At 44.4% G+C, this 25,800-nt stretch overlaps 2 protein-coding genes across 14 annotated transcripts in view; one reads left to right on the forward strand and one right to left on the reverse strand.

Moving 5' to 3' along the window:
• Window positions 1-3,683, forward strand: part of NEXN (nexilin F-actin binding protein) — a 35,236-nt gene extending 31,553 nt beyond the window's left edge. For 3 of the 5 annotated variants that reach the window (XM_074265622.1, XM_074265625.1, XM_074265626.1), the window contains 2 exons: window positions 31-391; window positions 480-3,683. In XM_074265622.1, coding sequence (XP_074121723.1) covers window positions 31-391; window positions 480-493 — 375 coding nt within the window. In that variant the 3' untranslated portion in view covers window positions 494-3,683. Of the gene's footprint in view, window positions 1-30 lie in introns of all 5 variants that reach the window. The other 2 variants (XM_074265624.1, XM_074265627.1) reach the window with 1 other exon arrangement.
• FUBP1 (far upstream element binding protein 1) lies at window positions 1-25,757 on the reverse strand. Of its 9 annotated transcripts, XM_074265614.1 has the most exons (23): window positions 25,446-25,757; window positions 20,209-20,299; window positions 19,435-19,497; window positions 18,637-18,675; window positions 17,940-17,979; window positions 17,543-17,592; window positions 17,378-17,449; window positions 17,224-17,281; window positions 16,520-16,682; window positions 16,342-16,440; window positions 16,149-16,250; window positions 15,792-15,894; window positions 15,608-15,708; window positions 15,297-15,438; window positions 14,735-14,895; window positions 12,872-13,023; window positions 12,696-12,775; window positions 11,077-11,205; window positions 10,163-10,237; window positions 7,045-7,104; window positions 6,816-6,961; window positions 1,925-2,011; window positions 1-549 (listed from the first exon to the last, which is right to left on the reverse strand). In XM_074265614.1, exons 1-22 carry the CDS (start codon window positions 25,554-25,556, stop codon window positions 1,964-1,966), a joined length of 2,085 nt encoding a protein of 694 aa, XP_074121715.1. In that variant the 5' UTR covers window positions 25,557-25,757; the 3' UTR covers window positions 1-549; window positions 1,925-1,963. The 9 variants fall into 9 exon arrangements, with proteins under 9 accessions (XP_074121715.1, XP_074121713.1, XP_074121718.1 ...); XM_074265612.1 differs by lacking the exon at window positions 1-549 and having other exon boundaries at window positions 1,793-2,011; XM_074265615.1 differs by lacking the exons at window positions 1-549; window positions 1,925-2,011 and adding an exon at window positions 6,111-6,472 and having other exon boundaries at window positions 25,446-25,697.
• Between the last annotated feature and the right edge of the window lie 43 nt (window positions 25,758-25,800).

The raw sequence follows: 25,800 nt of genomic DNA on the forward strand, positions 1-25,800 counted from the left end.
TCCACCCTGCATCTTTTTATTTTACCACAGAAAAAGGAGGAGGAGGAGGAAGAGGAAGGAGGCCCTGTGAAGGGCTCTGCTCTTGAAGATGGGGAGGAGTCAGCTCGGTCTGGAGCACTGTGGTTTAAGAAGCCTCTAAAAAACACGACCGTGGTGGACGGGGAGCCAGTGCGATTCACTGTCAGAGTCACCGGAGACCCCAAACCCGAAGTCACGTGGTGGTTTGAAGGGGAGAGGCTCCAGGATGGGGAGGATTACCAGTACATCGAGAGGGGAGAGACTTACTGCCTGTACCTCCCCGAAACCTTCCCCGAGGATGAGGGGGAGTACATGTGCCACGCGGCCAACGGCAGGGGCACCGCGGCCAGCACCTGCATCCTCACCATCGAAAGTAAGAGCTAAGCCTCCATCCCTCTCCAACCTACTCGCTCTTTCCCTTTGAGCACGACAATCACTAATGGTCTTCTCTTCTCTTCTAGCTGACGACTATTAGCTTTTCTTTTTCTGGAGCTTCCTTCTTCTCAACTTTCCTACTGCGTCCGTCTCTTTCTGTGGAGGGGCCAAATACAGGAAATCAGAAGCGATCACGCCTGTGCTAGACACTCTTCAAAATATTTTCTAAAGCTATTTAAAGGCTTAACATGGAGACCTGCAAGCCTGAATAAAATCAGGGGGGAAAAAATCTGTCTGGGTAACTCGTCACTAATTCCCATATCCCTATTTAAACATGTAACCCAATGAATGCATACATTCGGACCTTTCTGACCTAGAAAGTCATGCTTATTCATACACAGGGTGAATTAATCAAAATGGAAGCAAGAGGGGGGCGAAAAAAAGGTCAAGACAGGCTATCTAAACTAAACAAAACATTTTTTAGCCTTCAAGGTATATTTAAAAAAAGCATGACAGGCTAATTTCCCTTCTCAAACTAAAATAAACCAGCCATACTTTAATAACAGTTTAAAACTTTTATATTATGATAGCTTTCTTCTTCAACAATACTAAATTCAGATTGTTTCTGGAGACCTTCGGCAGGAGACATTTTGGTAAAAGGGCATATTACAAATTCAAAATATAAAACTTGTCAACATATCACAAAACATTCTGAGACTTTTGAGTATTAATGTATGACTGAGACAAAAACTTATCTTATTCAAATGAATTACATTGGCTTGTAATTTTATAGCTGCTTTTGAAAATTCCATACTAACCAATTCATATAAATTTATTAGAATTTAAAAAACAAAAACAAAAACACCACCCTGGTATCTATAAAAATTGATGGAAATGACAAGGGAAGAAGAGAAGTTTTATAAACAAACTTCAAACATCTCAAATTAAACCTGTAGGTTAAGATTTTGGTCTTTTGAAATGAGTTTGTAAATAATTTTAAAACTTATGGTTTTTTCTCAAACTATTCTTATTTTAACTTTCTGGAAGATAGGATTTTATTTTCCAATGTAAAACTAATAATAAATTCTGTCTTAAAGTAAACTTCTCTGGTTATTCTCAAGTAACAACTTGCTAGAGATAGAAGCTCTTGGTTTTATTTATATTTCTAGGATCAGTTGCAAAAGGCAAAAGACCCTAAATTACTGATTTCCTTTTTATAATTCCTGAGTTTGAAATAAAACATTCTACAAGTATGAAGTCAGTACCTAAATGGAGACTTTAATGTCTCGTCCTCTCTAATTACTTGTTCTCAAGTGCTCTAGAGCTTACAAAAGTAAGGAATCTAAATTTGGGGAACTAAATGTCCAAAGAAAAAAAAAAGAGAGACCCAACACTGCTGTAGCATGTCCATTCAGTTACATTTATTGAGAAAACCATAAATGATACAAAATTCCAGTAACGTGTGCCCTTCTTACATACAAATGTCATTATAGCAAGCTCTAAACCACATTTTGTAAAGCATTCAATTTACCTCAAGTCCAAGCTGCATCTCCCTAAGACACTGTTCCCATCACAGTAGCCTTTTAAAGCCAATCTTCTTTAAACACACGGGTAGTTTCTGTAGAGAACACTTTTCTCAGGACGAAAATGCATCGAGCATGCATAAGAAAAATATATATATATATATGCGGAAATACATATAAGAGTTTCATAGGGATAACTAAAGAATATAAAATCTTAAAAACTGATTTCCTTTTGAAAGCTGATTTATAAATCCTAACCCCCACCCTCATTTCCCCCCTCCCCCCAGAACAATTATAGTGTGGAAAGAAAACTCAGAATAACAATACAAAATCAGTGCTTTTTAAAGCACCCAATGAAATTCTCAATGAGGATGTTAAAAAAAAAAAAAGAGGCATATTAAAGTGAGAATCGGCAAAAATCATAATGAAATAACCTATCAGAACTCTACATTACTTTTTTTCTCCCCTCCCCCCTTGGTGACACAATTTTTTGGCATCCTTGCCAAAGAGATGAAATGTTAGAAATGATTCTACAAGACATCTGCATATTTTTCTGTTCGTTCTGAGTTCACCCCCACCATGACCCTTCCCATTTTAACCATCAAAACCCCCTTCTTTGAAGTAATAATTTTATGATATTTATAATCTCTAAATATAAACTTCAATGAAAAATAATATTTACTTTATTTTCTCATTTCTGAAAGAAATACTGAAGTACTACTACACTCAGTACCCAAGAAGAAAAGTAAAATAAACAGATTCCCTGTATATTTGGGGTAAATGCTATACAAACTATAACTCCAGATTAAGCATCCTATCCTCAAACCTCCTAACCACCACTGTAGTCAAATGGGCGGGCTCACCTTTTCTGCTTTCCATTTTTCACTGTTAAAAAATGTTGGCTGGTAAGAGCAGTGAAGGCTTATGGTCATGAATTTTAAAAAGTTCTCAAGAGACAGAAACAATGCCCCTATAATAATACATCATCTAAGAGCATAACTATCAGCATTCAGGTCTTATTTTTATCTATAAAATTTCAAGCTAAAACTGCAAAATGTGATGACTCACAAGTTTTAAAGAAATCCTTATATTATAAAACTTAACACACCTGACCATGGCTGTTTATATAAAAAAGAACAAATGGAAACAGGAGTGGTGCAGCAGCTACATAATTCAAGAAACTTAACAGTTCATAGAACATTTATGAGCAGCAAATTTATGGCAGCAAATCAGAGTGGATCCGTTCTGTCTGGGAATACGGTTTTTGCCCATTTTACCTTCTACCTCGAGCCCTTCTACGATCCATGCTCATCGGCTCGCCAATGGCCTACAGCCCAAGGGCTCCTTCCTCTCTGGGGCAGTAACTACCTCAGGGCCCTTGTCTATGAGCTATGGTTGGGTATTCGCGGATCTTCAGCACTGTGTGTGAACATGGAGGCAGTACTTTTGAATATGTATCTTAAATGGAGAGAGAAGCAGGACTTTTGAAAAGGATCAGCACATTTTAGAAAATGAAGAAACAAAAACTGATATGATGCTGCTTTTCTACTTTCAATTAAAAACAAAAAACAACAACAAAAAAAAAACACCAAACCCTAAACAAAAAAACACAAAAGACCCCCAAGAAAAACCCAACCCAAACAAAAAAAAAAAAAAAAAACAACAAAAAAACAACACCCTCCCAAGACTTTGTACCAGTTAAAAATCATCTATAAAAACACAAACATTTTAAACTGGCAAGGAAAAAAAACAAAAACAAAAACAAAACCCAAACTAAAACAATAAAAAGAACACTCAAAACAAAATAAATATTTTTTTTAAAAATGCAGCATCAAAGTATTACAGATCAGAAAATTACTGATTTCTATACAAATTATGAAAGGCTATTTGCTATACAGTTAACATTTCAATGATGCATACATATGCCTATTTAAAAAAACACACTGCCAGTATTACATAAATGAAATATCATTTTCTCAGTGTATAATTATGGCAACTAAATGCTCTAAAATCATACTAAAATTCTGACCAATTATAACCTTTTACTGAATTAATAAGCTTCAATAATAAGAAACAAAGGATCAATATTTAGCTTTGGAAGGCAGGGAAAATGTCCTGTCAATCATTAGAAACATATGTGAAGGCTGTTGAAGTTTCTGACCAATTATTTCCTGTATATTGAAAAAATTTAACTGTGCTCTCTTAATTGTAACAATCTGCTATATTCAAGGAAAAAAGTTAATAAAATGATTTGGCTATAATTCAATTATTGCAGCAATCCACTCATCTTAAAATTAAAAACAAACCGGAAAAAAAAAAAAAAAGAAAAAAAAAAAAAAAAAAAAAGAGAAACAAAAATACATTTACCCAGAAATGTCAACGGTTGTTTGAACAACTTACAGACTTTTTCCACTGAAATGGAACCATGAATAACAATACATTGTGGTAAAGCAGTAGCAGATTGCTTTTGAATACACAACCACAAAAATCTCACAGGGACAACATTAATGTACTCAAATATTTATTTATAGAGTTCCTTAGGTTGTGCTTACCTGTTGCTTTTTGGAGCAGAACCTAAGGTGGAAGGTCTGGGAAGGCACTGTGAAGTATAAATAATTGCACTGTTTGCAATTAAGAACGATTTTAAACCTTAAATGAATCAAAATCAACAGCCTCCATTTTGTGACTTAGGACAGGGAATCCAACTGAACTGATAATCAATGTACCGCCAATGCTCTTGCTCACAGACAGGGTCATGATCCCTCTCTGCAGCCACGAGCTCCCTAACTACTGCTATCCGTCTGTCTTCCTGGTATGGTCTGGCAGGTGGGAGGGAGGGCGGTCACTGCTCATTCCACAACCCCAATGGAGTGAGTAGCCTCGTGCTGACGTCCCTACACCCTTCCTTTAGAATATACTCAGAACCACCAATGGGCCTCCCTCCCCAGTGAAGGGCTGGTGTCAAGGAGCATCCACATGGCTTATTATTTGCAATCAAACGGAAAATTTCTGTCTGACAAAACAGTTTCCAATTCTTTTGCGTTTCATATACAAGATATGCATTTTTTCATACTGAAAAACAATCTTTTTACCTCAGGAGCACCAGAGGAAAATACTATATTCACTTTTGTAAAGATTAGTTTGTTTTGCTATAGCTAAGCATTTCATAAATACTTACCCATTAAGCTCCCATTAAAAAAAAAATCATATCTAGATATTGATAATTATAGATAAGACAGCCCAAGCTCTCAGCACTGTATTCCAACATAATAGTCACACAAAGTACGGCATTTGCATTATGTGGAACATTTGACAGCCATTTGTCATTCTGATGTACTTACAGTGCCATGCTCCTTGAAGGAACACAATCAAGGATGACAGACAGACAGCCCAGGCCTCCTCACCCCTACAGATCTAGTCCTATACTGGATGGTTCAAACCTGCGCTTCAACAGACAATGGCAAGACAGACTGTATTTGCATGTTGTCTAATAGATTAATATGCAAAGAGCCAACAAATATGCAAAGAGCAAAACAATGGATTTCAACCAAATATCAGAATTGCAGCACAAATGTTAAAGAGTAAGAAAAGGATTCAAGTACATCAAAAAATTAGTTGGTTCAATGATTGGACTTGTGCATTTACAAAACATAGCTTATCCATACTTCCAAAAATGGCTCTAACTTCAGGTTTCAATGACAGAAGCAGTTATGCTCTCTAAAGGCATCCTCAGAAGACAGGCTTTACAAAGGAAAATGCTAGTTCATATTTGCTCTCTGAAAAATGTTTAAAATCATTTATGCTCAGACAGTCTTGGTAACCAAGGTATTATCCGATTAAGAACAGAAAGGTTAACTGTTGTTTATAGCAGCGGCCCAGGCCTGAAACAGCGGTCATGTGTTAAAGGAAATGCTGTAAGGTCATCCTACACATGCAATTCTTAATAGTCCAACAGAAGGAAAACCGAGATCTCCAGATTATTTGTGCCCAACAGTCATCTAGACCAAGTGGGAAAACTCCTCCAACTACCACTAAACTGCAAAGGGGGAAAAAAGAACATGCCAGTGACTTCAGTTTCAAAGCTCTATTAAGATTTCATGGGGAAAGCTTCTCTTTGTGTACCTGTATCTTAATCCATCACAGCTAAGCAATTCGGAATCCTTGACATACCCACATATCCAACTTACCGACACAGGAGGTTTCATATTATTTATTGTAAAGCACAAAACAAGCATTTTAAAAGTGAAAGTATACATTGAAAAAGTACATTTATATCACAAAGCATTGACCACATAATAGTTGCAAATACATTTGCTGGAATGTGTACATCTACACTAAGATACTAAAAACAAACCAATGTTCATTTCTACACAGAAATATTACCTCCTATCAGTAGTGATAGATATTTTGTACATTTTCAAAAAACACTATTTTTTTTTTAAACCAAAACAAAATTAAGATCTTCATCAAGGCGTCTGCATCCATACATTTAACAAAGGTTTTTTTCCCCCACACAATGAAGCAAATACTGTATTGTCCACTTCTTATTATTGGCCCTGTGCAGAAGAGATACATAAGAGATACACAAAAAGTTAAAGGAAATCCTTTAAATCAAGTTAACTCAGGAGTGAATCCTTTAAGAAAGAAAAATTGGTTAATATAAATGGTGGTGGCTTCTTGCATGATTGTCAAAACCCTGGGGGGAGAAAATTTTTTTAAATCAAAAGGCATTGCGGAGAGATTCAGCACTCAGATGCCAGAGAGAATTTCTAAGACACGCCACGTCACTACATTTAAAGGCCTATTTTGCCAGGAAAAAATAAAGAGGCATTTCCACTCCAAGTGACCCACGCAGCAGACATGCAGAGAAGTACAAACAGACCAAAGAGCCAACTCTACCTGTGGGGCTGGTGGGTGCTGCGGCATCCCCTGGGGACTGGTCTGCGCATAGTACGCGGCCTGCTGGCGGTAGTATTCGGCCCAGGCCGCGCTGTAATCGGGCTGACCCCCGGGAGGGGCTCCGGTGGGTGCGGGAACAGCTTGACCTAAGATCAAACAGAAGGAGAACGTCGTTACTGTAACCCAAGCGAAGAGCGCAAAAGAATCTCATTTCTAATAAAAACAATACCTTGCTTCTTGTAATATTCCTCCCAAGCCTTTGAATAATCCTGTGTCTGCCCTTGTTGACCTAAAAAAAACCCCCTACATTTTAATACAGAATGATATCCACTGTCATTACAGGTTATAAAGACAAAAGCACACGGGGAGAGCGTGGCCCTGCTTTTAAAGCATTTTTCTGGGCATTGCAATAACTACTTTTAAATACAGTCACAGACATACAACACTCTCCCCCTCTCTCTGAAAAAAAAAAAACCAGCATCTCTGGTTTGTGCCAGTAGATGGAAACCATCTTCCTAGGCAATTGACAGAAAGTCTTTTTGTCCTTCTGACAAATGGGGGCTGAGGGAGTAGGGATCAGGATCCCCCAACAGTCTAAAACTGCTTAGACAGTATTGGATAATCTCCACGTATGGAGGAGCCAGCCTCTTTAGCACATCACAGTCTTTAGTGAAAGCTGGTTTGAAACAATGACTTTTAGATAAAAACTACTACTAAACTCACCAAGGCTGATTTTAAATGATTAAATTTTCTTGTTCATTTATGGACAATTGGGAATCTCATTTCAGTGATAATTTGCAAGCATCATAATTGTTTAAAAAAAAAAAAAAGTAACTGCTGAAGAAACCCTAGAAATTGCACTCTAATGGCAAAGATTAATGGAATTGAGTCAGCCAGGCTGCCTCTCCCTTGCTCATTGAAAAGATCTGTTAGAATTCTTAAAAGCTACTCATTCATTAATAGCTACTCAAAAAGGAAGCTCCAAAATAGCGAACAATCAAGGAATATCAGCCCTAATGACAAGTCCTCGGGGGCTCATCCCCCTACCTTTGAATAAGATGCCCCCAAACCCCCCATGTCCTTCTCCTGTGGGTCCTGGATGCAAAGTCCTTCAATTCCTCACCAAGTTTGACCTCAAGGGTACAGGACCAAGATCAAGTAGCCCCAGTAACACATCATTGATCTATCTGAGGTAAAAACAAAGCAGCAGCTCTGATGGGTCGCCATTTCTTTTTAATAACCCAGAACCACCCCATGTACAAACATACGTACCATGCTCATTCCTATCATTACCTTAATGACTAAGGGCCTCCCTTGTTAATTTGATATCAGTTTCTAATAATTCAATAAGAACTTGGAAATCCTAAGCTAGGAAGAGGAGTAAAAACTATCAGCAATAACAAGGCTCTTAACATTTATTCAGTGGATCAATGAGTTTGACATGTCACAATTTGGACTGTGGCCAGCTTTTTGAATAAAAGAAAAATCTGACCTGTTAGACTTTTTGAGTCTAAGTATTCAAAGATTCCTTCCGCCCAATGGGGACGTACCATATTATGCTAGGAACTTAGGTAGAATAATTAAGAATCAACTGTCCCTCTTCTCTAAAAGCTCCCCCCAAAGGGACTCAACCACACTGAATAACGTTGAAATACATAGCATATGCAGCTCTAATTAGTCACAGTACAAATCAGGAGGAAAAACCAGGCAACTTGAGGCACAGGAACAACGGACCCCACTTTTCATGTGAAAACTCCAACTAATTCTGAAATTTCATAGTTTCAACCAATTGCCTGGCTGCCAGCCTGATGGCCCATGAGATCGCCATCAGTTAGAGCGCTGACGATGGCACAAAGACACTGAGAGCCCTCCTGGAGGTTCCCATCGCTGGAAGTCAGATCCCTCAAGGCACCAGCCCCCCATTCCCTTCAGTTGGAAGAGGAGTTACAACTTGACCTCTCAAGACTGCTGCCCCAAAGCCACTCTGGGGGTGGAAGTGGGTGAGTACCAGAGGGCAGCCATGGTCCAGAAAGCCCAGCCTCTTCAGTGCCCACACCTTGGGCTCCCACATCTTCCGCGCTTCCATCTTCCTCTCCTCTGCCATGCCACCCACATCTCAGGCATTGACCTTCGGGAGGGCCGAGCCACAGCTTCCAGGGGCACCCTATCCCACGCCTGCAGACATATATTCCCCATGGAGGGCCTTCCCTGCCTCCTGGGGCCTGGTCTTGAGCATGCCACCCCCCCCATCAGTGTTTATTCTCCCTTGGGGGAGGAAGCGTTGGTGGGTGCTCTTCTCACCACCAGTGAGCCAAGAGTGTGGTGAAGAGTCTGCAGTTCTTCTTTGCAGAGATGGCGCTGTGGCTGGGGGGGTGGGAGCAAGGAGCTGCATCCTAGCCCGGTCCCCGAGACGACCTAGGGCACGTGACTCCCAAGAAGCGCGTGCTCACGTTCACAAGGATGCTTCTCCACGGAGGACTTTTCTCATCGCAAGCACATCTTTGGTGTAGAAATTAACTGAATGAAAACCCTCTTTGAAGGGTGGGAAGTTCTTCTGGACTGTCCTTTCATTATCTCAAATAAAACCCAAGAATATTCTTCAGAACACAGACTTCTTGATGCTCTATTCTTGCAGGACGAGGTGAAAATAAGAGTTTTCTAGGCTTAAGGAAGATGTACGCAGTTGCATATATCTGAGGAACAAGGAATCTAGGACCTTCTAACACAATGGAGGACGTATCTTTAAAATAAACTTATTGATCCAGTGGCAAAATACTAGATTCTGGACAGTAGCCCCACGTTTGCTTTATATAATCTCTAAAGTTATTTTTAATCAGTTAATTCTAGCTAACTCCTTGTCTCCTGATATAAGCAAATGCCACTCAAAGAATCAGTTCATGACACAGAGGGGATATTTTTAGGGACCACAGAGATGTTTACTTAGAAAAAAAGTCCTCATGACACTTGATACTACTCCATTGTTCAAATGCCACAAGAAAACAGTGGATGGGCAATGTCCTTTATTAATGTATAGTAGATGTGTAGAGTTAAGAACCAGGCTCCTCTTTTTCTCTGGAGTTCTTCTCTTTCACAATTCCATGAGTTTTAAGTTCAAAGTTAGCTTAAGATGGCAATCAATTGGTATAATCCAATAATGGCTCCCCATGCCCTCCCTCTCCAATATCCACAAATAAAGTAGGGACAGAGCAATGAACTAAGATTAAGGAGACTAGTGGTGTGACTTAAGGAAAGCCACTCAATACTCTCATCTGTAAATGAAGGGGATTAGAAAAAGCTTCAAAATTTATGCCTTATGAAGATGTTCAACAAATAAAAATGTAACATACCCATTTTTTTGTAGTACTCTTCCCAAGCCTTGGTATAATCAACCTGTCCAGTTGGAGCTGGATTTTGCTGATCTCCTTATTTAAAAATAAAGCATATCTCAAAATCAATTTTAAAACCTTAATTTCATAAACACACTTTTAACTCAATTTATACATTATGAGAAAAGTGACTTGTCTTAAAGATACTATATACTGTACATGAAAATGATTCACTTAATACCATGCAACTATTACTAACTAGAGCTGCCCAATGAAATTGTCTTTTCCACTAGACTCATCAATATAAATGGTAAGAGGCAGGAGTGACGAGGTCCTGGGCCATCACAGGTTTCCCCTCAGGACTGCTACAGCTCTTAGAGTCACAGAGAAGGCCAGCAGGTCTTGGCTAAAGTGGACATCAGTACAGAAATTCCTGTTTGTCTGAAAACCAAACAACCAGATAACTGAAATAACTGGATTTTTTTTTTCCTATACTCTAAAAATTAAGAGAAAGCGACAAGCAAGCTGACAGGATTTAATTTAAAACACAAACAATTTTTAGAACAAGTCATCGGTTCATGATTCAGATTAATTTTCAATGTGTATAACACCATCCAATGATGCTTGATATAAATCAAAGACTGAAAAAAGTTCAAGACAGTTTTAGTTTTATATATTTTTTTTAAATATCATTTTCAGAAAAATGGTAAACCAAGAATAGACTGTGTTACTCAATCAGCCTACATATTCCCATTTCCCAATTATTTTGGAGAAAGACTTGGTAGGCAGGCCAAATGACTAAAGTGAAATAAAGTTATATGCTTTTAAAGTGAGCTCCATAACTACCCAATCATAATTAGAAAAGAAATGAATTAAAAAACATGGAATTTTAGTTTACAATGAAAAATACGCTCTTTGGATAAATGAATTTTTACCTTGTCCATTAGTCTGAGTTGTAGTTGGTGCACCTGTTGGAGCTGCAGGAGGTGGCTGTGCTTGCTGCTGATAATAATGAGCATAATAAGCAGCCCAAGCTGCAGAATTTGGGTCTGTACCTGTTTTTGCTAGAATTAAAACACAAGGTTGAGATTTACCTGTGAAGAACAGTATCTGGATGACATGCACATTATCCCCATAGGTTATTGGTGGTGTGGGATAGAAGGAAGAATTAAGCTATACTGGATAAACCCCACTTCCTTCCCTGAGAGGGTGACTGGCCTAGTGACCGGAGTCTTTCAGGATGTTCCTGTGGGTAGCCCAGGCTGATGCAGTGAGGGGGGAAAAAGACTATTTTCAAATTTTCTTTTCTTCTTAAAGCAAGGCTCTTTTAAACACTCACAACAGCATTATGCAAAATGGCCTCCCTGCCGCACTGTGGAGGCAATAGTTAATGCAGTGAATGACAGAACTAATAAACAAAAAGATCTCATCCCGAGCCGGAAAATGAGAGAGAATCCAACCCTCGGGCTCAGAACACCAACTCCTCCCAAACAACGTGGCGGAGAGGTAGGTCACTGTAGGGAAAAATGGCATTTCATGAAAGGTAAACTCATTGTGTTTGTCGCTCCTATGATCTTGTAATTCCAGGCAAATAGGAGACCCTCTGCTTTGCTCACACATAAAGCCCTAACTTGGGAGGGTAGAAGAAAGAAAGTCTACATTTTTATAGTTCATCCAGAAGGGTAATGTACACCGTGGAGGGCACTTAAGCCTATACCACATTCTAGAAAGGGGGATCTAAGAACAGCCCCATTTTGTCCCGTAAGGAGCTGTGAGACGGTGGCTTCCTACTAATTGCAGTTGTTCCAAAATCCAGGGGCCGTTCCCCTTTCCTCCCCTCCCCCTGGAAAAGTCTGTTATCTTCCTCAAGATGGGACTAGATGACGTGTTTGGGCTACTGTATAAATCATAATTTCAAAGCTTAAAAAAAACTCTCTCTGCTCTCAATCTCTCAGATTTGTGGGAACTGAATGGAACTTCCAGGAGGCGGCCTCTGGTAAACCTGAAGGAAGCAACCCCCCGAAATCTCTGCTAGTCTGGAAGCAGATGGATAAAGACTAGTGACCCTGAAGTACTGGCACCCGCGCCCATTTCCAAGGATAACGTTCTAGGAGTCCCTAAAACTGCCCGGGCTCCGCCATTCCCAAGCGAGGGCGGATCTTTGTCCCCACTGCTGCAGGCAGCCGATGAGTCAGCCACACCACGAGGCGCCAGCGCCCATTTTCCAGGCTGATAGCGTGCTGATGACCCGCCTTTGTTCAGGATGGCTCAATCTGTGTCCCCATGAAGGAGATGCACACAGAGGGGAGTCTGGGAGGCCTCCCCACCCTGGATCCGGGTGGCAGCAAGGCAGCTAGGCTGCTGTCCCCAGGGGGGTCAGGTCAGGGGTCACACTTCCGAAGCTGCCTCTCCTGAGCGCAGTCAGAGTTTAGAAGAGGCCCCCAGGCTCATGGGGGTGCTTAGACGGGAGACTGCCCCTCCCCCCAAACAAGAACTCTGGGAACATTCTACCGAAGAATAAGAACAAGGCTTGAAATACTGTTCTATCTTTCACCTGGATCAGGTGGGTTCTGCTGCTGCCAATGGGGATAGGCATTTCCCCACCCTTGGGGAGCATATGGAGCTGGAGGGCCGCTGGAGAAAGAAAAAGAGAGACATCGAAGGTAAATTTCCAAATCCGTCTCCCCGAGGCAGAAGTCACAAGCCCCAGGAGAAGCGCTCAGTACTTACTGAGGAGCAGGGCCTGGCGGTCCTGGGTTGTAAGGTGCAGGGTTGTAGGGCCCCATCGGATTCCCAGGCCCCGGAGGTCCTGGAGGCCCATGGGGGCCAGGAACACCATGAGGCCCATGGGGAACAGGTGGACCTAAGGGGTTAACCGGACCCTGTAAGCAGGAAGGACACAGTTTAAGAGAGTAACATTAACAGGTTCTGACTAGTGCCCAAAGGGGCAGGACAGAGACCGGGCACAAGCACGTCAATCAGACAAACATTTATAAGGTGACGACTATGCCCTGGGCACCGCGTTGGGCACCCAGGAGGGAAAAAGCCCTAAATGCAAATAACTGGGCTTGCTCTGTTTGAGCCTGAGCTTATGCCACTTGTGTGGATAATTCACGGACAATGAAATGTCCGTGGGGGGGTGGGGTGGGGGTGGAAAGGGCTGGGCGGCAAAGGAGACTGAAGCGCATTGGAGGGGAGGAGAGCCACCCACAATGCAAGAAGTGCGCTTGACCTTCGTGGATATGTAGTGCTCAGCAAACATAAGAGACTCTTCTGTCAGGAGCGAGATGAAGTGTGAAAACATGCAGAGCAGGGTAGGGGATGCAGGGCTCTGAGCAGAGCACTCAGGGGCCTTAGACCGCCCCAGGAGGTTAGGGAGGGAGAGGGATAAGATGGGCCCTGAGAAAAAGAGGTGGCGAGAGAGAAAAAGAGGAGAGAGGGAGGAAGAGGCCGGGCCTTGTTTTGGTCAGGAAATCCAGCTGAAATCCTACATTGGAGCAGAAAGTCGAGGGCAGGATGGCTACATCTGAGAATCATCTGCTTACAGATAGTGACTGAAGCCACAGGCCTGAGGGATGGCACACAGGCTCCTGTGGCCCTGGATCTCTCCTTCAGGCTTGTGATCTGCCCCAGGGGAGTCTCCTCTCATGACAGGTTCAAACACTACAGATGAAGACCCTGCAGATCCCCTCCTTTTTGTGGGTCCTGGCCCTCTCTATTTCCACGTGGACAGCACCATTGTGTTAGCATCAGTCTGACCAAGCCGTGACAGATGCAAGTTGTTTTTTTTAATTTTGAGAAAAAAAAAAAAAAAAGTCCTACTTTTTCATCAATGCATTTCTCCCCTAATCACATGGCAAAGGAAAAAGAATGATGCAAGTGCCAACTGAGGTGCCTGGTCCTCCATGTTCAAAAAAACCCCATAGACCCAGCTCCCTTCTCCAGCCTCCTCCCCCCTGCCCCCCCCCAATTTTCTGTGAACTCCCAGATACACCCGCAGGACAAAGATATGGCCTGTCATTCACCTCCCCCATTACTGACTAATCCAAACCATTCTCTCTATAAAATATAAAAGGTAATTCAACAAATCGACCCCCAAACCCAACTCAGAAGTTTGGGTCAAGGTTGGCTCTCACACGGACCACCATAGCCGGCTAAAATCAGCCTTCCTCTCCCAGACGGACAAGAGACCCTTCAAGGTCAGAGAGCCCCGGGACTCCCTGAGATGACCAATGACAGCAGCAGCATTCTGGACGCCCCTCTCCCTTGTTCTCCCACTGACCAACCAGTCCAATCATCCAGGGCTGACCCACCACATCAAAGAGAGCAAGGCCAGGAGATTCCAAGTTTGTGGGCAGTCGGTCAGCAGGGGGACTTGGAGAACTCCTAAGGAGGCTGGTCACCAAACAAGTATCCTAGAGACTGCTAATAGCTATTGCCCAACTGACTGGTGGAGCTCGTTACAGTTGTAGTGGGTTTTGGTGGTCCGTGTGAGAGTCAGGGAACAAGAAGTGAGAGGTGGTGCGGGGCTCCCTTAGCGGAGGCGATCGCTGACCTTCCCCCTCCAGCCCGAGCAGACCTAGGGATACTCACACCAATCTTTTCCTCGATGAGCTGCCGTGCGTAATCAATTTGCTGGGGAGTTCCCCGTATTGTGAATAACTTCATGTTGGGGTCTGCGTTTGGTGGGGGGTTTCTCTGGAGTTCTATTCTAGCACCAGACTGTTGGCTTATGCTTTTGATAGTTTCTCCACCTGAAATACAAATTGGTTGGCTTGTTTTCTTCCAAGTCCTTATGCATTTGGGCCTTACTTTCCATTTCACTTAATAGAACACGGCCTTCAAGATAGAGCTGAATAACCAAAGGAGGACCAAAGAATGGATAATTTCCAAAGTCATTTTTAAGGAAATGTATTATCTTTTGAGACAGAAAAAAAAAGAGCTGCAACTCATGAAAACATCTAACCTGAATTTAGACCCCTTGTAGGCAATCTGATTTCCCCTCCTAATTTTAGGGTTAAACAAAAATTACTTTTGTTATCAGCTGTTGACGTCTCGACAAAGGCCACCCATGTCTTGTTCCCCCACCCCACTCGGGGCCTCCTTCCTGAGGCCGTTAGTCTGTGGCCAGAAGAAAGAAGGAAGAACATCTTGCCTTTTCCTATGATTAGTCCAGTTTTCCCAGTTGGAACGATAAAATTGAATTCCTGTAGTCCGCCGGGCGGCCCCATGCTCCAACTGCCTTGGCCCCGGCCCCGGCCCCGACCACCAGGTCCTGGTCCACCAGGATTGCCGGCCTAGGGAGAAATAACAAGTACCGACCCATGGAAGTTCAGCCTAGGGCTGAGGCATGTATGGATGGCTCCGCTCCCCCCCCCCACCCCCCAGCTGTGAGTGAAGGGGCTAGCAGAGAACTGAGGGGGAGAGAGAAGAGAGAGGCAACAAGTTGAGTCTGGACGCCCTCACCTGGACACTTCGAAGGAGGTCAGTGATGATCTCTGCCGCGTGCTGACATCGATCTGGAGGGCCCGTGATCTGGGCTATTCGGTCCGGGGTGGTCCCGTCATCTGCAAAGAGTGCACACATCGGGGTCACACCTCAAATTCGCCCCCAGGAGGAACAGACCCGAGAGTCAAGTGGAGATGCTCACCGGGCTTGAACTGGATCCTGACCCCGGCATCATTCTGAATCTTTTTGATCATCTCGCCATTTCTGCCGATCACAATTCCTACAGCAAATCTTGGGATAGGGACCTGGGGAAAGAAGATGGAGTTTATAGTGGGAGTCAAGATGAGACAAAACACCCCTGAGAGGAGTAGCCCCAAAGCTTTTCTGAGTGAAGTGGTCTGGCTCATGGTGACAAATGGTCCATTGACAAGTCAGAAGGGTTGGGTGGCCCTGACACAGCCAGCATTAGTCACCATTTACTCACTTTGCCTTTGTAAAAATGGGGGGAGGAGTGGGGGATACGAAGTGTCTTCCAAGTGACCCCAGCAGCAATACTTACATCTATGCCTTCATTTCCTCCTATTCTTGACCCATATTCATTCCGCACCTCTCTGAAGCCCCCTTGATCACGGATTAACTCCAAGACCATTTCCTTGGCTTGCTAAAAAAGGGTGACAGAGTGAGTCCATTAGGCCGAGACAGGCTCTGCAGGCACAGATCTCCCCCCCTCTCCACAGAACAGCGATGCTCACTTGGACTTTGTAGGGGTCCCCCGTGATCCTCAGAGGCTTGTCAGCACCTGTGTTTTGGGGTCCATCCTGAATCATCACCATTTTAACACCAGCTCGCTCCTGTTTCAAAGTAAGTCATGTGTATCACAAATAACAACAAGAAAGATTCAAAACAGTCAAGTGTTTTACAGCCTGGTACCTGAAGCTGTTTAATGGTCTCTCCGCCTTTTCCAATAACTAACCCAGCCTTGCTGGCTGGGATCATGATTTCTTGAACGGCATTGCCTGGTCCATCCCCATGATGAAAGCCAGGGGCTGGCCTTCCCTTTTCAACAATCTGGTCGAGTAACCGCTTGGCTGACCTGGAGAGGGTAAATGGCAGGGACTCAGTCAACAGACTGTCCAGAGAGAAGGCACTCACTCGTACTTAAGCACCACGCTACTGGGATCCCCCGACATGGGCTCCCAATGTCTCTAAGGCTTTGCTCCCTCATACTCCATTACACTCAGTTAATTGTGAACGCACAACATGGCAGAGTAGCTAGGTGCCCCAATCACTTAGGTGCAGATAAGAGCACCGCCACTGGGGGTCGTCGTGAGAATCAAACAGAACCCTTTTGATCTAGCACTTAGCTTAGAGCTATCTAAATGTTTTTTTTCTTTCATTCTTTTAAAAGTCTGTTCAAGAGCAGTGTTTAAATTGGTCAAATTTAGATGATCAAAATCTGTTTAGATTAAGAAGATCCTCTAGCTTTGCCGCCATCTGAGAACATAACTTTAAGCATTTTTAACTGTGTAAAGGGGATGAAGGACAAAGTGAATGGAAGAGTTGAAATCTCAAGTTTTAGGAGCCTGTCCTCAGTAAGCAAAATGAACCTGCTTGCCAGATTCTAGCATACTTACTGAACAGATTCGGGGGTCCCAGTTAGCATACAAGACCTTTCGGGCAGGCCACCACTGTCTGAAACAAAAGAAAAACCACAACCATTTAAAAGCGACACAAGAGTCTGGATCTAGTCCCTAGCAGGCAAAAACAAGCTAAGAGAAGCTCTCCTACCAGGAGCAATCTGTATTTTGCATCCAGACTCCTGTTGTATGCGTGAAATCTGCTCCCCTCCTCTGCCAATTACTAATAAAGACAGAAAATAAGTGGTTGAAAATTTCAGGACGATAAGATTGGACAAAAGTTTTAGTTTGTTACTTCTAACTTCTCATCACTTACTGAATCCAACCATTCCGTCCGGAACTTTGTATTCTTCTGTCATTACTGACCTTAATTTGAAGAAGAAAAGAAACCAAACTAAACATTAGATAGTATTCTAGGTGACTCCAGAACTTTCAGTGTATATTTATGGACAGAACTAATTTCTTTAAGCACACAAAACCTCCCCAAACTGGAATCTTAAGTTAAAAAAAGAAAATACCAATACATTGTGTGAAACATTTAGTTTTCTGGTAATTTCCTCTAAATTGATCAATTATATTCCTAAATCACATTCATCCCAATAAAAATGCACATCCCTGCCACCTCCCACAAATCTATTATTATCTTGTGTGCACCAAGAATGAACTGAAAACATGCCAAGAAAGGAATGTGGAGGAATTGTGCACATATCTACCTTTGTTGCTGATGCATTGGCGGTAACTGGGTTCCAAAGGCTGAAAAGAATGAATATTTGCAACTCAGAACTTTTCTCAAATGATACAGTTCACAATTAAACTAAGATCATTACACTTCATTTAAAAAAGATGAGCCAGACAACTCAAAGTGAGAAGGAAAAGAACAAAATTAGTTGGAAAGTGGCCATCAGTGAGAAGAAAAAGCAATGGTCTCAAGTAGCTTATTCTCAATTCTCTGGGCTTTTCAAGAGTGTGCAACAGAAGCAGGGATAGGGCACAAGAATAACCATGTCCGTTTCTAAATATCAACATTTTAGGTTTAAGAACCGAAAAGATTCTTGTTCATCAGTAAATGCATGGTTTAATCACCTCCTTCCTGGCTTGCACAGTGAAGTGTGGATTCTGAAGTGACTGAAAACTCAAGACTTGTCATCGTGTGAAATATCACCCCAGATTGGGGCCAATAGCCCTAGGATTTTTAACCTGCCCATCTAACTAGCACAATTTCTACCGGTCACCCTTGACCAGAAAAGAGGAAATGACCATGGAAGGAAACAAGAATGGTGTGCAGAGAAAGCACTAAATTAATGCAGCAAGAATCAAAACAGTCCCTCCTGAATAACTCATCTCAATCACTTTGACTGTGTAAAACCAGGAAACAAAATCTTCCTGCTCAGATGAAACCAGGATACTCACCATCATTCTGAGGAGCGACCTTCTTAGCATCTGGCTGATCTAGAAAATGAAGAGTTTTTAAACATTTTGGTCTAAAAGCACAAGACAACCTTTAAACTAGTGGCTGTCCCATGAATGTCAACTGTAGCATTTTTTATTTTTTTTAAAAGAATACGCCTTGATGAACATATTTTATTGAAAGTTTAGGGGTGTACTTTAGTTTGATATTTGAACCAAAATTTAAAAATTAAAACCATACATACACACACATACAAAAAGAAAAACAAAACAAAAAAAACCACAAAAAGCCACCAACCCCAAACAATATCCTAAAAAAATTGTTATTCTTTGTTTTTAAAGAGGCACAAACATTAAAAAACAAACAAACAAACAAACAAACAAAAAAACCAAAAAACTTTAGAGACATCCTACCGGAGACCTTAATATCAGCTAAGTACTTTAGAATGATAAAGACAGTATTTAGCTTTATTACCACGCTAAAAATTGGGTGCTAAGGGCTAATGATGCTTCCAAAGTAGGAACTAAAGATTAAAAAAACCTCTTAAGATGTGGAAAAAGACGGACATACCAAGAGTCCAGTCTACCTGACAGTGTTAAAATACATTCGATATCAGGAAATAACCCTTTAGAGGCTTCTTCCCACCCCAGATTCAAGTTCATCAGATGAAACAATGTAAAGATGTGCAGCAAAAACTGAGACACAGAATCCAAGAAATGTCTGTGTGTGTCCATTTCAAGAAGCCATCCGTTTATTTCACGTTTACACACTAAACACAGGTAATAAATAAAAACTCCTGCCTTTAAAAGGAGAGGGCATTCCCTCCCAGTGTGCTGTACTGCTCGGATTTGTCCAAGAGCCATCTACACATGAGATAAAAAGAATACATTACATATAGCATCTGAAGCATCATTAGCTCATTTCTGTAAATTCAAGACCTCACTCTTAATAGGAAAAACATTGTTATGAATGGAAACAAGCACTCCTGGTCAAAGGCTAGGGATACATTCTGTAGGCTGCTATCATCCTCTTCAAACAAACAAACAAACAAACAAAAAAAAAAAACAAAGAAAAGTTAAAAACAAAATGTGGGGAAAAAAAAAAAAAAGTGTCAAAGCTCCTAAATCGACCCTAGCCAGCAACTTGAGTGGACTTAATAGAAATTGCAAGCTTCTTACCAGTGAGATGCAAAGCAACGTATGTGTTTTGAAAGACACAGAGCCCTTACTCCAAGACCCAGACTAACTTTAAATGGAAAACAAACACCAAACACGACAATCACAAACACCCCAAGGGGCACGTCCTCTTAGCATCTCGCTGCCAACCACAACAGAGAGGTCAGAGAGAGGCCGTAGGGCCCAGGTGGGATCTCGGCCCGCTTCCTTTTCTACAGGAGGATCAGCAAGGGTACCTATGGCTCAGGGAGCTCCCAAGCCAACAGATCTGGGCATATTTGTAGCTCCTTCCTCTCTGAAATGAAGGGATGTTTTGGTCACAGTGTCTGTGCTACAATTAAGCAAACTTGGAAATCCTTGGGGAAAAAAAGAAAAACACTGAAATTGTAAATAGCGTACCTCCATCCTCCAAAGGTCTTTTTTGTCCCCCATAACCATAGTCATTTGAGTTCAGTGATGTGCCTGCATCACCTCCAATTTTGGCTGCAATCTTGAGGGGGGAAAAAAGCAAAAATATGTTCATTATTTTCAAGAAACAAAACAAAACAAAAATAATAAATTTTCTTTTCTGATCAGATAAGTAATTCTTTAAAAATATTTACACATATTCCTTTACTAAGGGTAGCTGGGGAGCACAATGAATACTGACTGGAGTCAGTAAGATCTGAATTTGAATTCCACACCTTAAAACATTTACTACCTGATGACCCTGGGACACTCACCTACCACATTTCTCCAGCTGTAAAAGAGATATACCATACCTCTTTTTGCTAGGACCAAGTAAAGTATATATAAAGCAGTCAGCATAGAGCCTGCCATGTAGCAGGGGACAGAAAACATGCTTTCCTTCCCCTGCCTTATCCATAGTTTCATTTCTCTATTCTCAAAGAAGACCATGACCTCAGGAGCCATCTGGGTCCAGTGGCCAGAGAGAGATCAGGACTGCCCCAGATGTAGACCACCATGGCCTTTGTGTTACCTCTAAATCAGGCAGGAAAACAGCCTCATCTGACATAAGAATGGCAGGGCTGCTAAACTTGAGGTTCCCTGCAAGGGACGGGATTCTAAATCCAGAAAATGGGTATGGGTGAGATAAGAAAGGAGCCAAGACCATGTCCTTAATCCCTAACAGAATTAAGAGGCTTGTGCAACCCAGCAGGGGGCGACGGTCACAACCAGTCTCTGCTAGGGGTTCTTGATTTTTTTTAGGTGCCCATGACCCTTGGTTTTTGGAACATCTTCCATTGCCCTCTAGCCAGTAGGAAAGAACTCTGTAATTTCTCACATGAATGGCACATAAGGTGTTGAAATTTGGTTAGGACTCCTTACCCAACATTCTCTATGCTCTCAATAAACTTCTTATACCCCCTCCCCACTCAGGTAAAGCCATTTTATTTTGGAAACTCCTGTTCTACTCAAGAGAGAGAGGATGAGGGCCTGAAGAAATGGAGGAACTCAGAACACAACACTCAGTGGCAGTTTTGGACCTGGGTGAGGGGAAGGACGGTACGCCCTTGACTTGAAGTTTAAAAGGAGGCTGAATGCTGGAGGAGCTCCTGAGGAAACTGGCTTTAGGGCAGACTTGGAAGTGGGTTTGCTACATCTTCAGGCAGAGCCTGGTCACTTGGCCAGAGTGCAGTGGAGGGGAAGACAAAAGGGCTGGAAAGGCCCCCCCCCACTCCCCCCGAACCATTCCTACAACTCTCAAGTGGCACCGCAGAGGCACAACACACTCAAAGCTGGGCAAGATGGATAGCATCTCCAAGATGAAAAAGGAGAAAAGGACTTCATAAATAAAAGGAGACAGGCAGGCAGCTGGAACACCACCACCACCATCTCCTTCCTCTTGTCTCATCTTGGACTCGATTCTACTAAAGAAAGTGTTCTTCACCTGACCTGGCTTCGAGCTATAGAACATGTGCATGGGCTTCCCTGGATGGCCAAAGGGGGTCTGAATCCTCCCAGAAGCAGCAACTTATCACTCTTCAGTGACCAGCCTGGGCCCCTCCCCAGAGCCGCTGTCCCCATGAATCCCCAAGAGCAGCATCAAGCAGGTGCTGACCTCAAGTCATTTGGGCCATATGGGTATGGCTCCCACACAGTGAGACCAGAGATGATTCCCTCTCCCGCCCTCTCTCCCAGGACTGTGGCTTCCCCCATGAGTATCTGGGGAGCTCTGGAAAAGAGAGTGAGTCGACCCAACTTTGTTTGGAACTGCAATCGTGAGCCCAATCTAGCATGACCTGGGCCTCAGGGATACATTGAGTGGGACAAATTCCTCTCTTCTTGGCTCACTGGGTCTCCTACAGAATCAGAAGGCTGCCCTGAATTCTACTGAACTGGCCCAAGAGCTTCATGATCTCAGCAGGGCGCAGCTGATCCGCACCCCCCTTCAGACTTGACCCTTCTGGACCACTTTTTGCCCATCAGTCAGGGCCTGCACACCCCCACCCAGGGTTCATACTGACTCTCCACTTTGTGTTCGTGTACTTCTAAATGTATTTTCTACTTTTCCCTTGTTGTTTTGTGAGTAACTAACATTCTCTATTTTCACCTCATTACTCTGCCCTCAAGCACAAATTAATTTCCTTCCAAATTTGAGAATTTAAAACCAAAGTCCAATATGGCTACTTTGGGGTGGGGAAACAGAGCAGAAGACCACCAGGTGACAGCTTCCTAAGTTACTTAAAATTATCATAAAAACTTCCCTTTATCATTTTAAAGACTATTAAAAAAACAAAAACCCCAACCTGTTGCAGTCAGTTCCTGTCAACTAAAAATTGCAGCCATCGCTGCCTTCCCAAATCCTTTTGTATTACCCAGTATAATGGGATGAATATTAACTGGCCACTAAAAAACCCAGATATCGAAGATGGAAGCCCAGGACGTCTGCCCAGAGAACCAAATGTAAAAGCAAACAAGGCAGTGTCACCCGGGAGGATGGGGAGGCCAGCCTTCTCCAGTGGTTTCAAAAAGGTCCCAGGAAGGGACACTTTCTGCCAGGGTGGAACAGGCTCTTTCCTCTGCTCCCCTCCCCGGGCACCCAGCTCAGGCTGCAGGTGGTCTCTCTCACCCCTTTGTGTCCTTTCGGTGGTCTGACACTGGATCCCCTTTTGCAATGTTTTGGGCAAAGGTGCTGGAGTGGTTTGAATTTCCTTCCACAGCTAACTTTACAGATAAGGAAAACGAGGCAGATGGGTCACCCAGAGCTCCCAGACTCAGCACTCTGTGCATCTGGCACATGGATGCTTAAACAAGGTTTCCTGATTTTCTGTTGGGTGAGCATCATTCCAAATTGCTTTGAAGATGGTGGGCCAATTCACAACTCCATCCTCATAATGATCAAAAACCTTCTGGCACATGTGCCAATCTGCTCGATGCTGAAGCTGTTCAAGTGGGCATTTTTATTATTGATCTGGAGGTGAGCACTGAGCAGAGTCTTTAATCAGGGCTAATTTCAGAACCCTCTCAGAGGTATTTGATGAAAAGATTTTTTCCCTGACAGTTCCTGTTCTTATCCTTATTCCGTTGCCTCTTAGAATACTTTTTATTATTTATTAAAGTTTTCTGCAATGGAAACGACGTGTTTCTCTTTGGGGATTACCTGTATCCTTTATTTAAAATGGGAATTCTCCAATCCATGTCATTACGACGATACATCTGATTTTGTCTTTTGGTTAAAAATTAAAATGGTTTCATTTATTTCGTCTGCTTTGAGCTTGTGTTCACTATGTACAAAGGCGGTCTAGCCCTAATTTCCTACAATAAAGTATAGTAGTAATAAAAGTGTAAATGTGAAAAGTTAATAGAGCAGCCAAGAGCCAACAACAAACTTTTTTTGGTTGTAAATGGTTCTCTATCCTTATCATAGGACTGTTTTAAAAATGGAGGATGAATAATTAGTCTCTAAAAATCCACTTTCAAGGCTCTGCTCTTCCACGCTCACGGCCCAATGGAGGAGCCGCCCGGGCTTTGTGCACTCCCGTTTGTGATGGGCCAAGTCCCTCATCTGAGCTCGGTCTGCTTCTTTGTAACCTCGGGGTTGGACTCGGCCACAGCCCATTCCAGCTTTGCTGACACATCACAGCCACAATGCAAGGAAAGCCCGGGCGGGAAAGGTACCGGAGGCCCAACAGACTCCCCCTGAGACAACTCTAAAGGCTGGGACGGAGTCTCTGAACTGATGCTCAAGGTGACTCGGTACTGCTCTGGGCTCTTCCCGAGAGCTTTGTTCTCCCCAATGCTTCACAGGTGGCTCATGCTCACAAAGCCGGGGACTCCAGAATAACTGAGCACCCAGGGGCAGCCATTCAGTCCCCCCCCATAAGACAAATAAAATGGATGAGATGAAAACTTTTATTTTAAAGTAAAATAAATTTTTTTTTTTTTGCAATAGCTGCTCCTGGTCCTTCTGGTGTTTAAGAACCCCCCTGTCTCTCTCCAGCATTGTCTAGAGAGCGCCTATGCTGTGTCTACCTCCCTGACCCGGAAAGGAAAACCGCGTGAAGGCGCACACAAGGGTGAGGATGCAGAGCGGCGCTCGTTCTGTTTTAGGGCTAAGGCTCACAGGAGTGATTTGATCCAAGATGAAGCTCATTCTGCGCCCGAGCCCAGGGCTCTTCTGATGGACAGGAGGGAAGGTGTGCTCCGACCTTCCAAGATCAGGCACCCCTCCCCCTCCCCCAAGCCGGACAGCCTAAGGCTCCCCCCCCCCCCCGGGGCGGACCCCGAGGGGTGTGCGCGGGAGGAAGCAGCCCGAGCCTGGGGGGGGGGGGGGGGGCTCAGCTTCACCTCCTCACCTGAGCTATTCTAACGGGGACTAATGAAGTCTATCCCGGGTCCCAAGAGGCCGTGAGCAGCTAGGGGCCTCCCCGGGGCTCTCAGTGGGATAACGGGCTGCCCACTGGGCGCGGGGACCGCAGTCTGGGGCCTTCTCCAAACTTCAGTGACAGGCGGGGAAGCCTGGGGGAGGCCCTTACGGGAGGACTCCCCCCCAGGGCCCGCAGCCTTTTCTGAAGCTCCCAGGGCGCTCAGGGGCTGGGGGTCGATCCCTTATGGGACACGCTCACAGACCTCCCTACAGATGTCCCCTTCCGGGGGTGGGGGCTGACCCCTCAGAGACGCCTCCCGCAAAGACGGGAGCTTCTCTTCTTGGAAGGGGTAATCCTGATGGAGATTCCCCAGTCGACCCTCCCTCCCCCTCCTCAGACCTATCCGGTTCGCGTATACATCTCGTCCCGTTCCTTCCCCCCCCCCCCCCAGCAGAAGCGCGCGGCCCCCCAAGCGTTCCGCGCACGTGCCCTCCCCCCTCCCCCCTCCGGAAGCCCTGGGCGCCCCCCCACGTGGGGAGCCCCCTCCTCGGCCCGGGCCGTTTGGAGGCGGGCGCCAGGGGGCGGGCCCCGAGCTGCAGGCCCCCGGCGGGCCGAGCCGCGAGGCCGGACGGCAGGCACGTGCTGAGCGGGCGCGGGAAGGCCCTGGGTCAGCGCCTCGGGCCTGTCCCTTCCCGGGCCCGTCCCTCCCGGGCCTCGCCTCGGGCCTCGCCTCGGGCCCGGTGCCCCCCCCCCCCCCCCCCGCGGCCCCTCAGGCCCGGCCCCGGCCGCGCGGCCCCGCGCCCCACGCCCCCACCCCGCCCCTACCTGCCGCGCTCGCTGCAGCGCGTCCTTAAAGGCGTCATTGACCCCGCCGCCGCCGCCGCCGCCGCCGCCCGAGCCCGAGGCCGGAGGGGGGACCGTTGAGTAGTCTGCCATGGCCCAGCTGCGGTGGCCGCTGCCGCGCGTCCCGGAGCTCCCTCTCCCAGCGCGCTGCTAAGAAAGAAAGAAAATGGCGGCCGGCGGGACCGGATCACATTCTTGCGCGACCATCGTGCCGTGCAGGGGGCGGGGACACCGGCGCGGAGATCTCGCGAGGTTGGGGAAGGGGGCGGGGCGAGCTGGGAGGATTCCAGGAACTGGGCAGGGAGAGTGGAGGCGGGGGCGCAGCGCCAAAGTTCTC

The sequence above is a fragment of the Sminthopsis crassicaudata genome, chromosome 4 (assembly GCF_048593235.1).
Source record: "Sminthopsis crassicaudata isolate SCR6 chromosome 4, ASM4859323v1, whole genome shotgun sequence".
In the NCBI taxonomy this organism is placed as follows: Eukaryota; Metazoa; Chordata; class Mammalia; order Dasyuromorphia; family Dasyuridae; genus Sminthopsis; species Sminthopsis crassicaudata.

Bases quoted from the DNA above. Each gene is read 5' to 3' on its own strand.
- FUBP1 (XM_074265614.1), bottom strand. From the start codon at position 25,556: ATGGCAGACTACTCAACGGTCCCCCCTCCGGCCTCGGGCTCGGGCGGC. The intron at 13,024-14,734 runs GTGAGTATCCCT...TCCTGCTTACAG, and splicing joins TCATCGAGGAAAAGATTGGT to GGTCCGGTTAACCCCTTAGG. The intron at 10,238-11,076 runs GTAAAAATTCAT...TTTTTAAATAAG, and splicing joins AACTCAGACTAATGGACAAG to GAGATCAGCAAAATCCAGCT.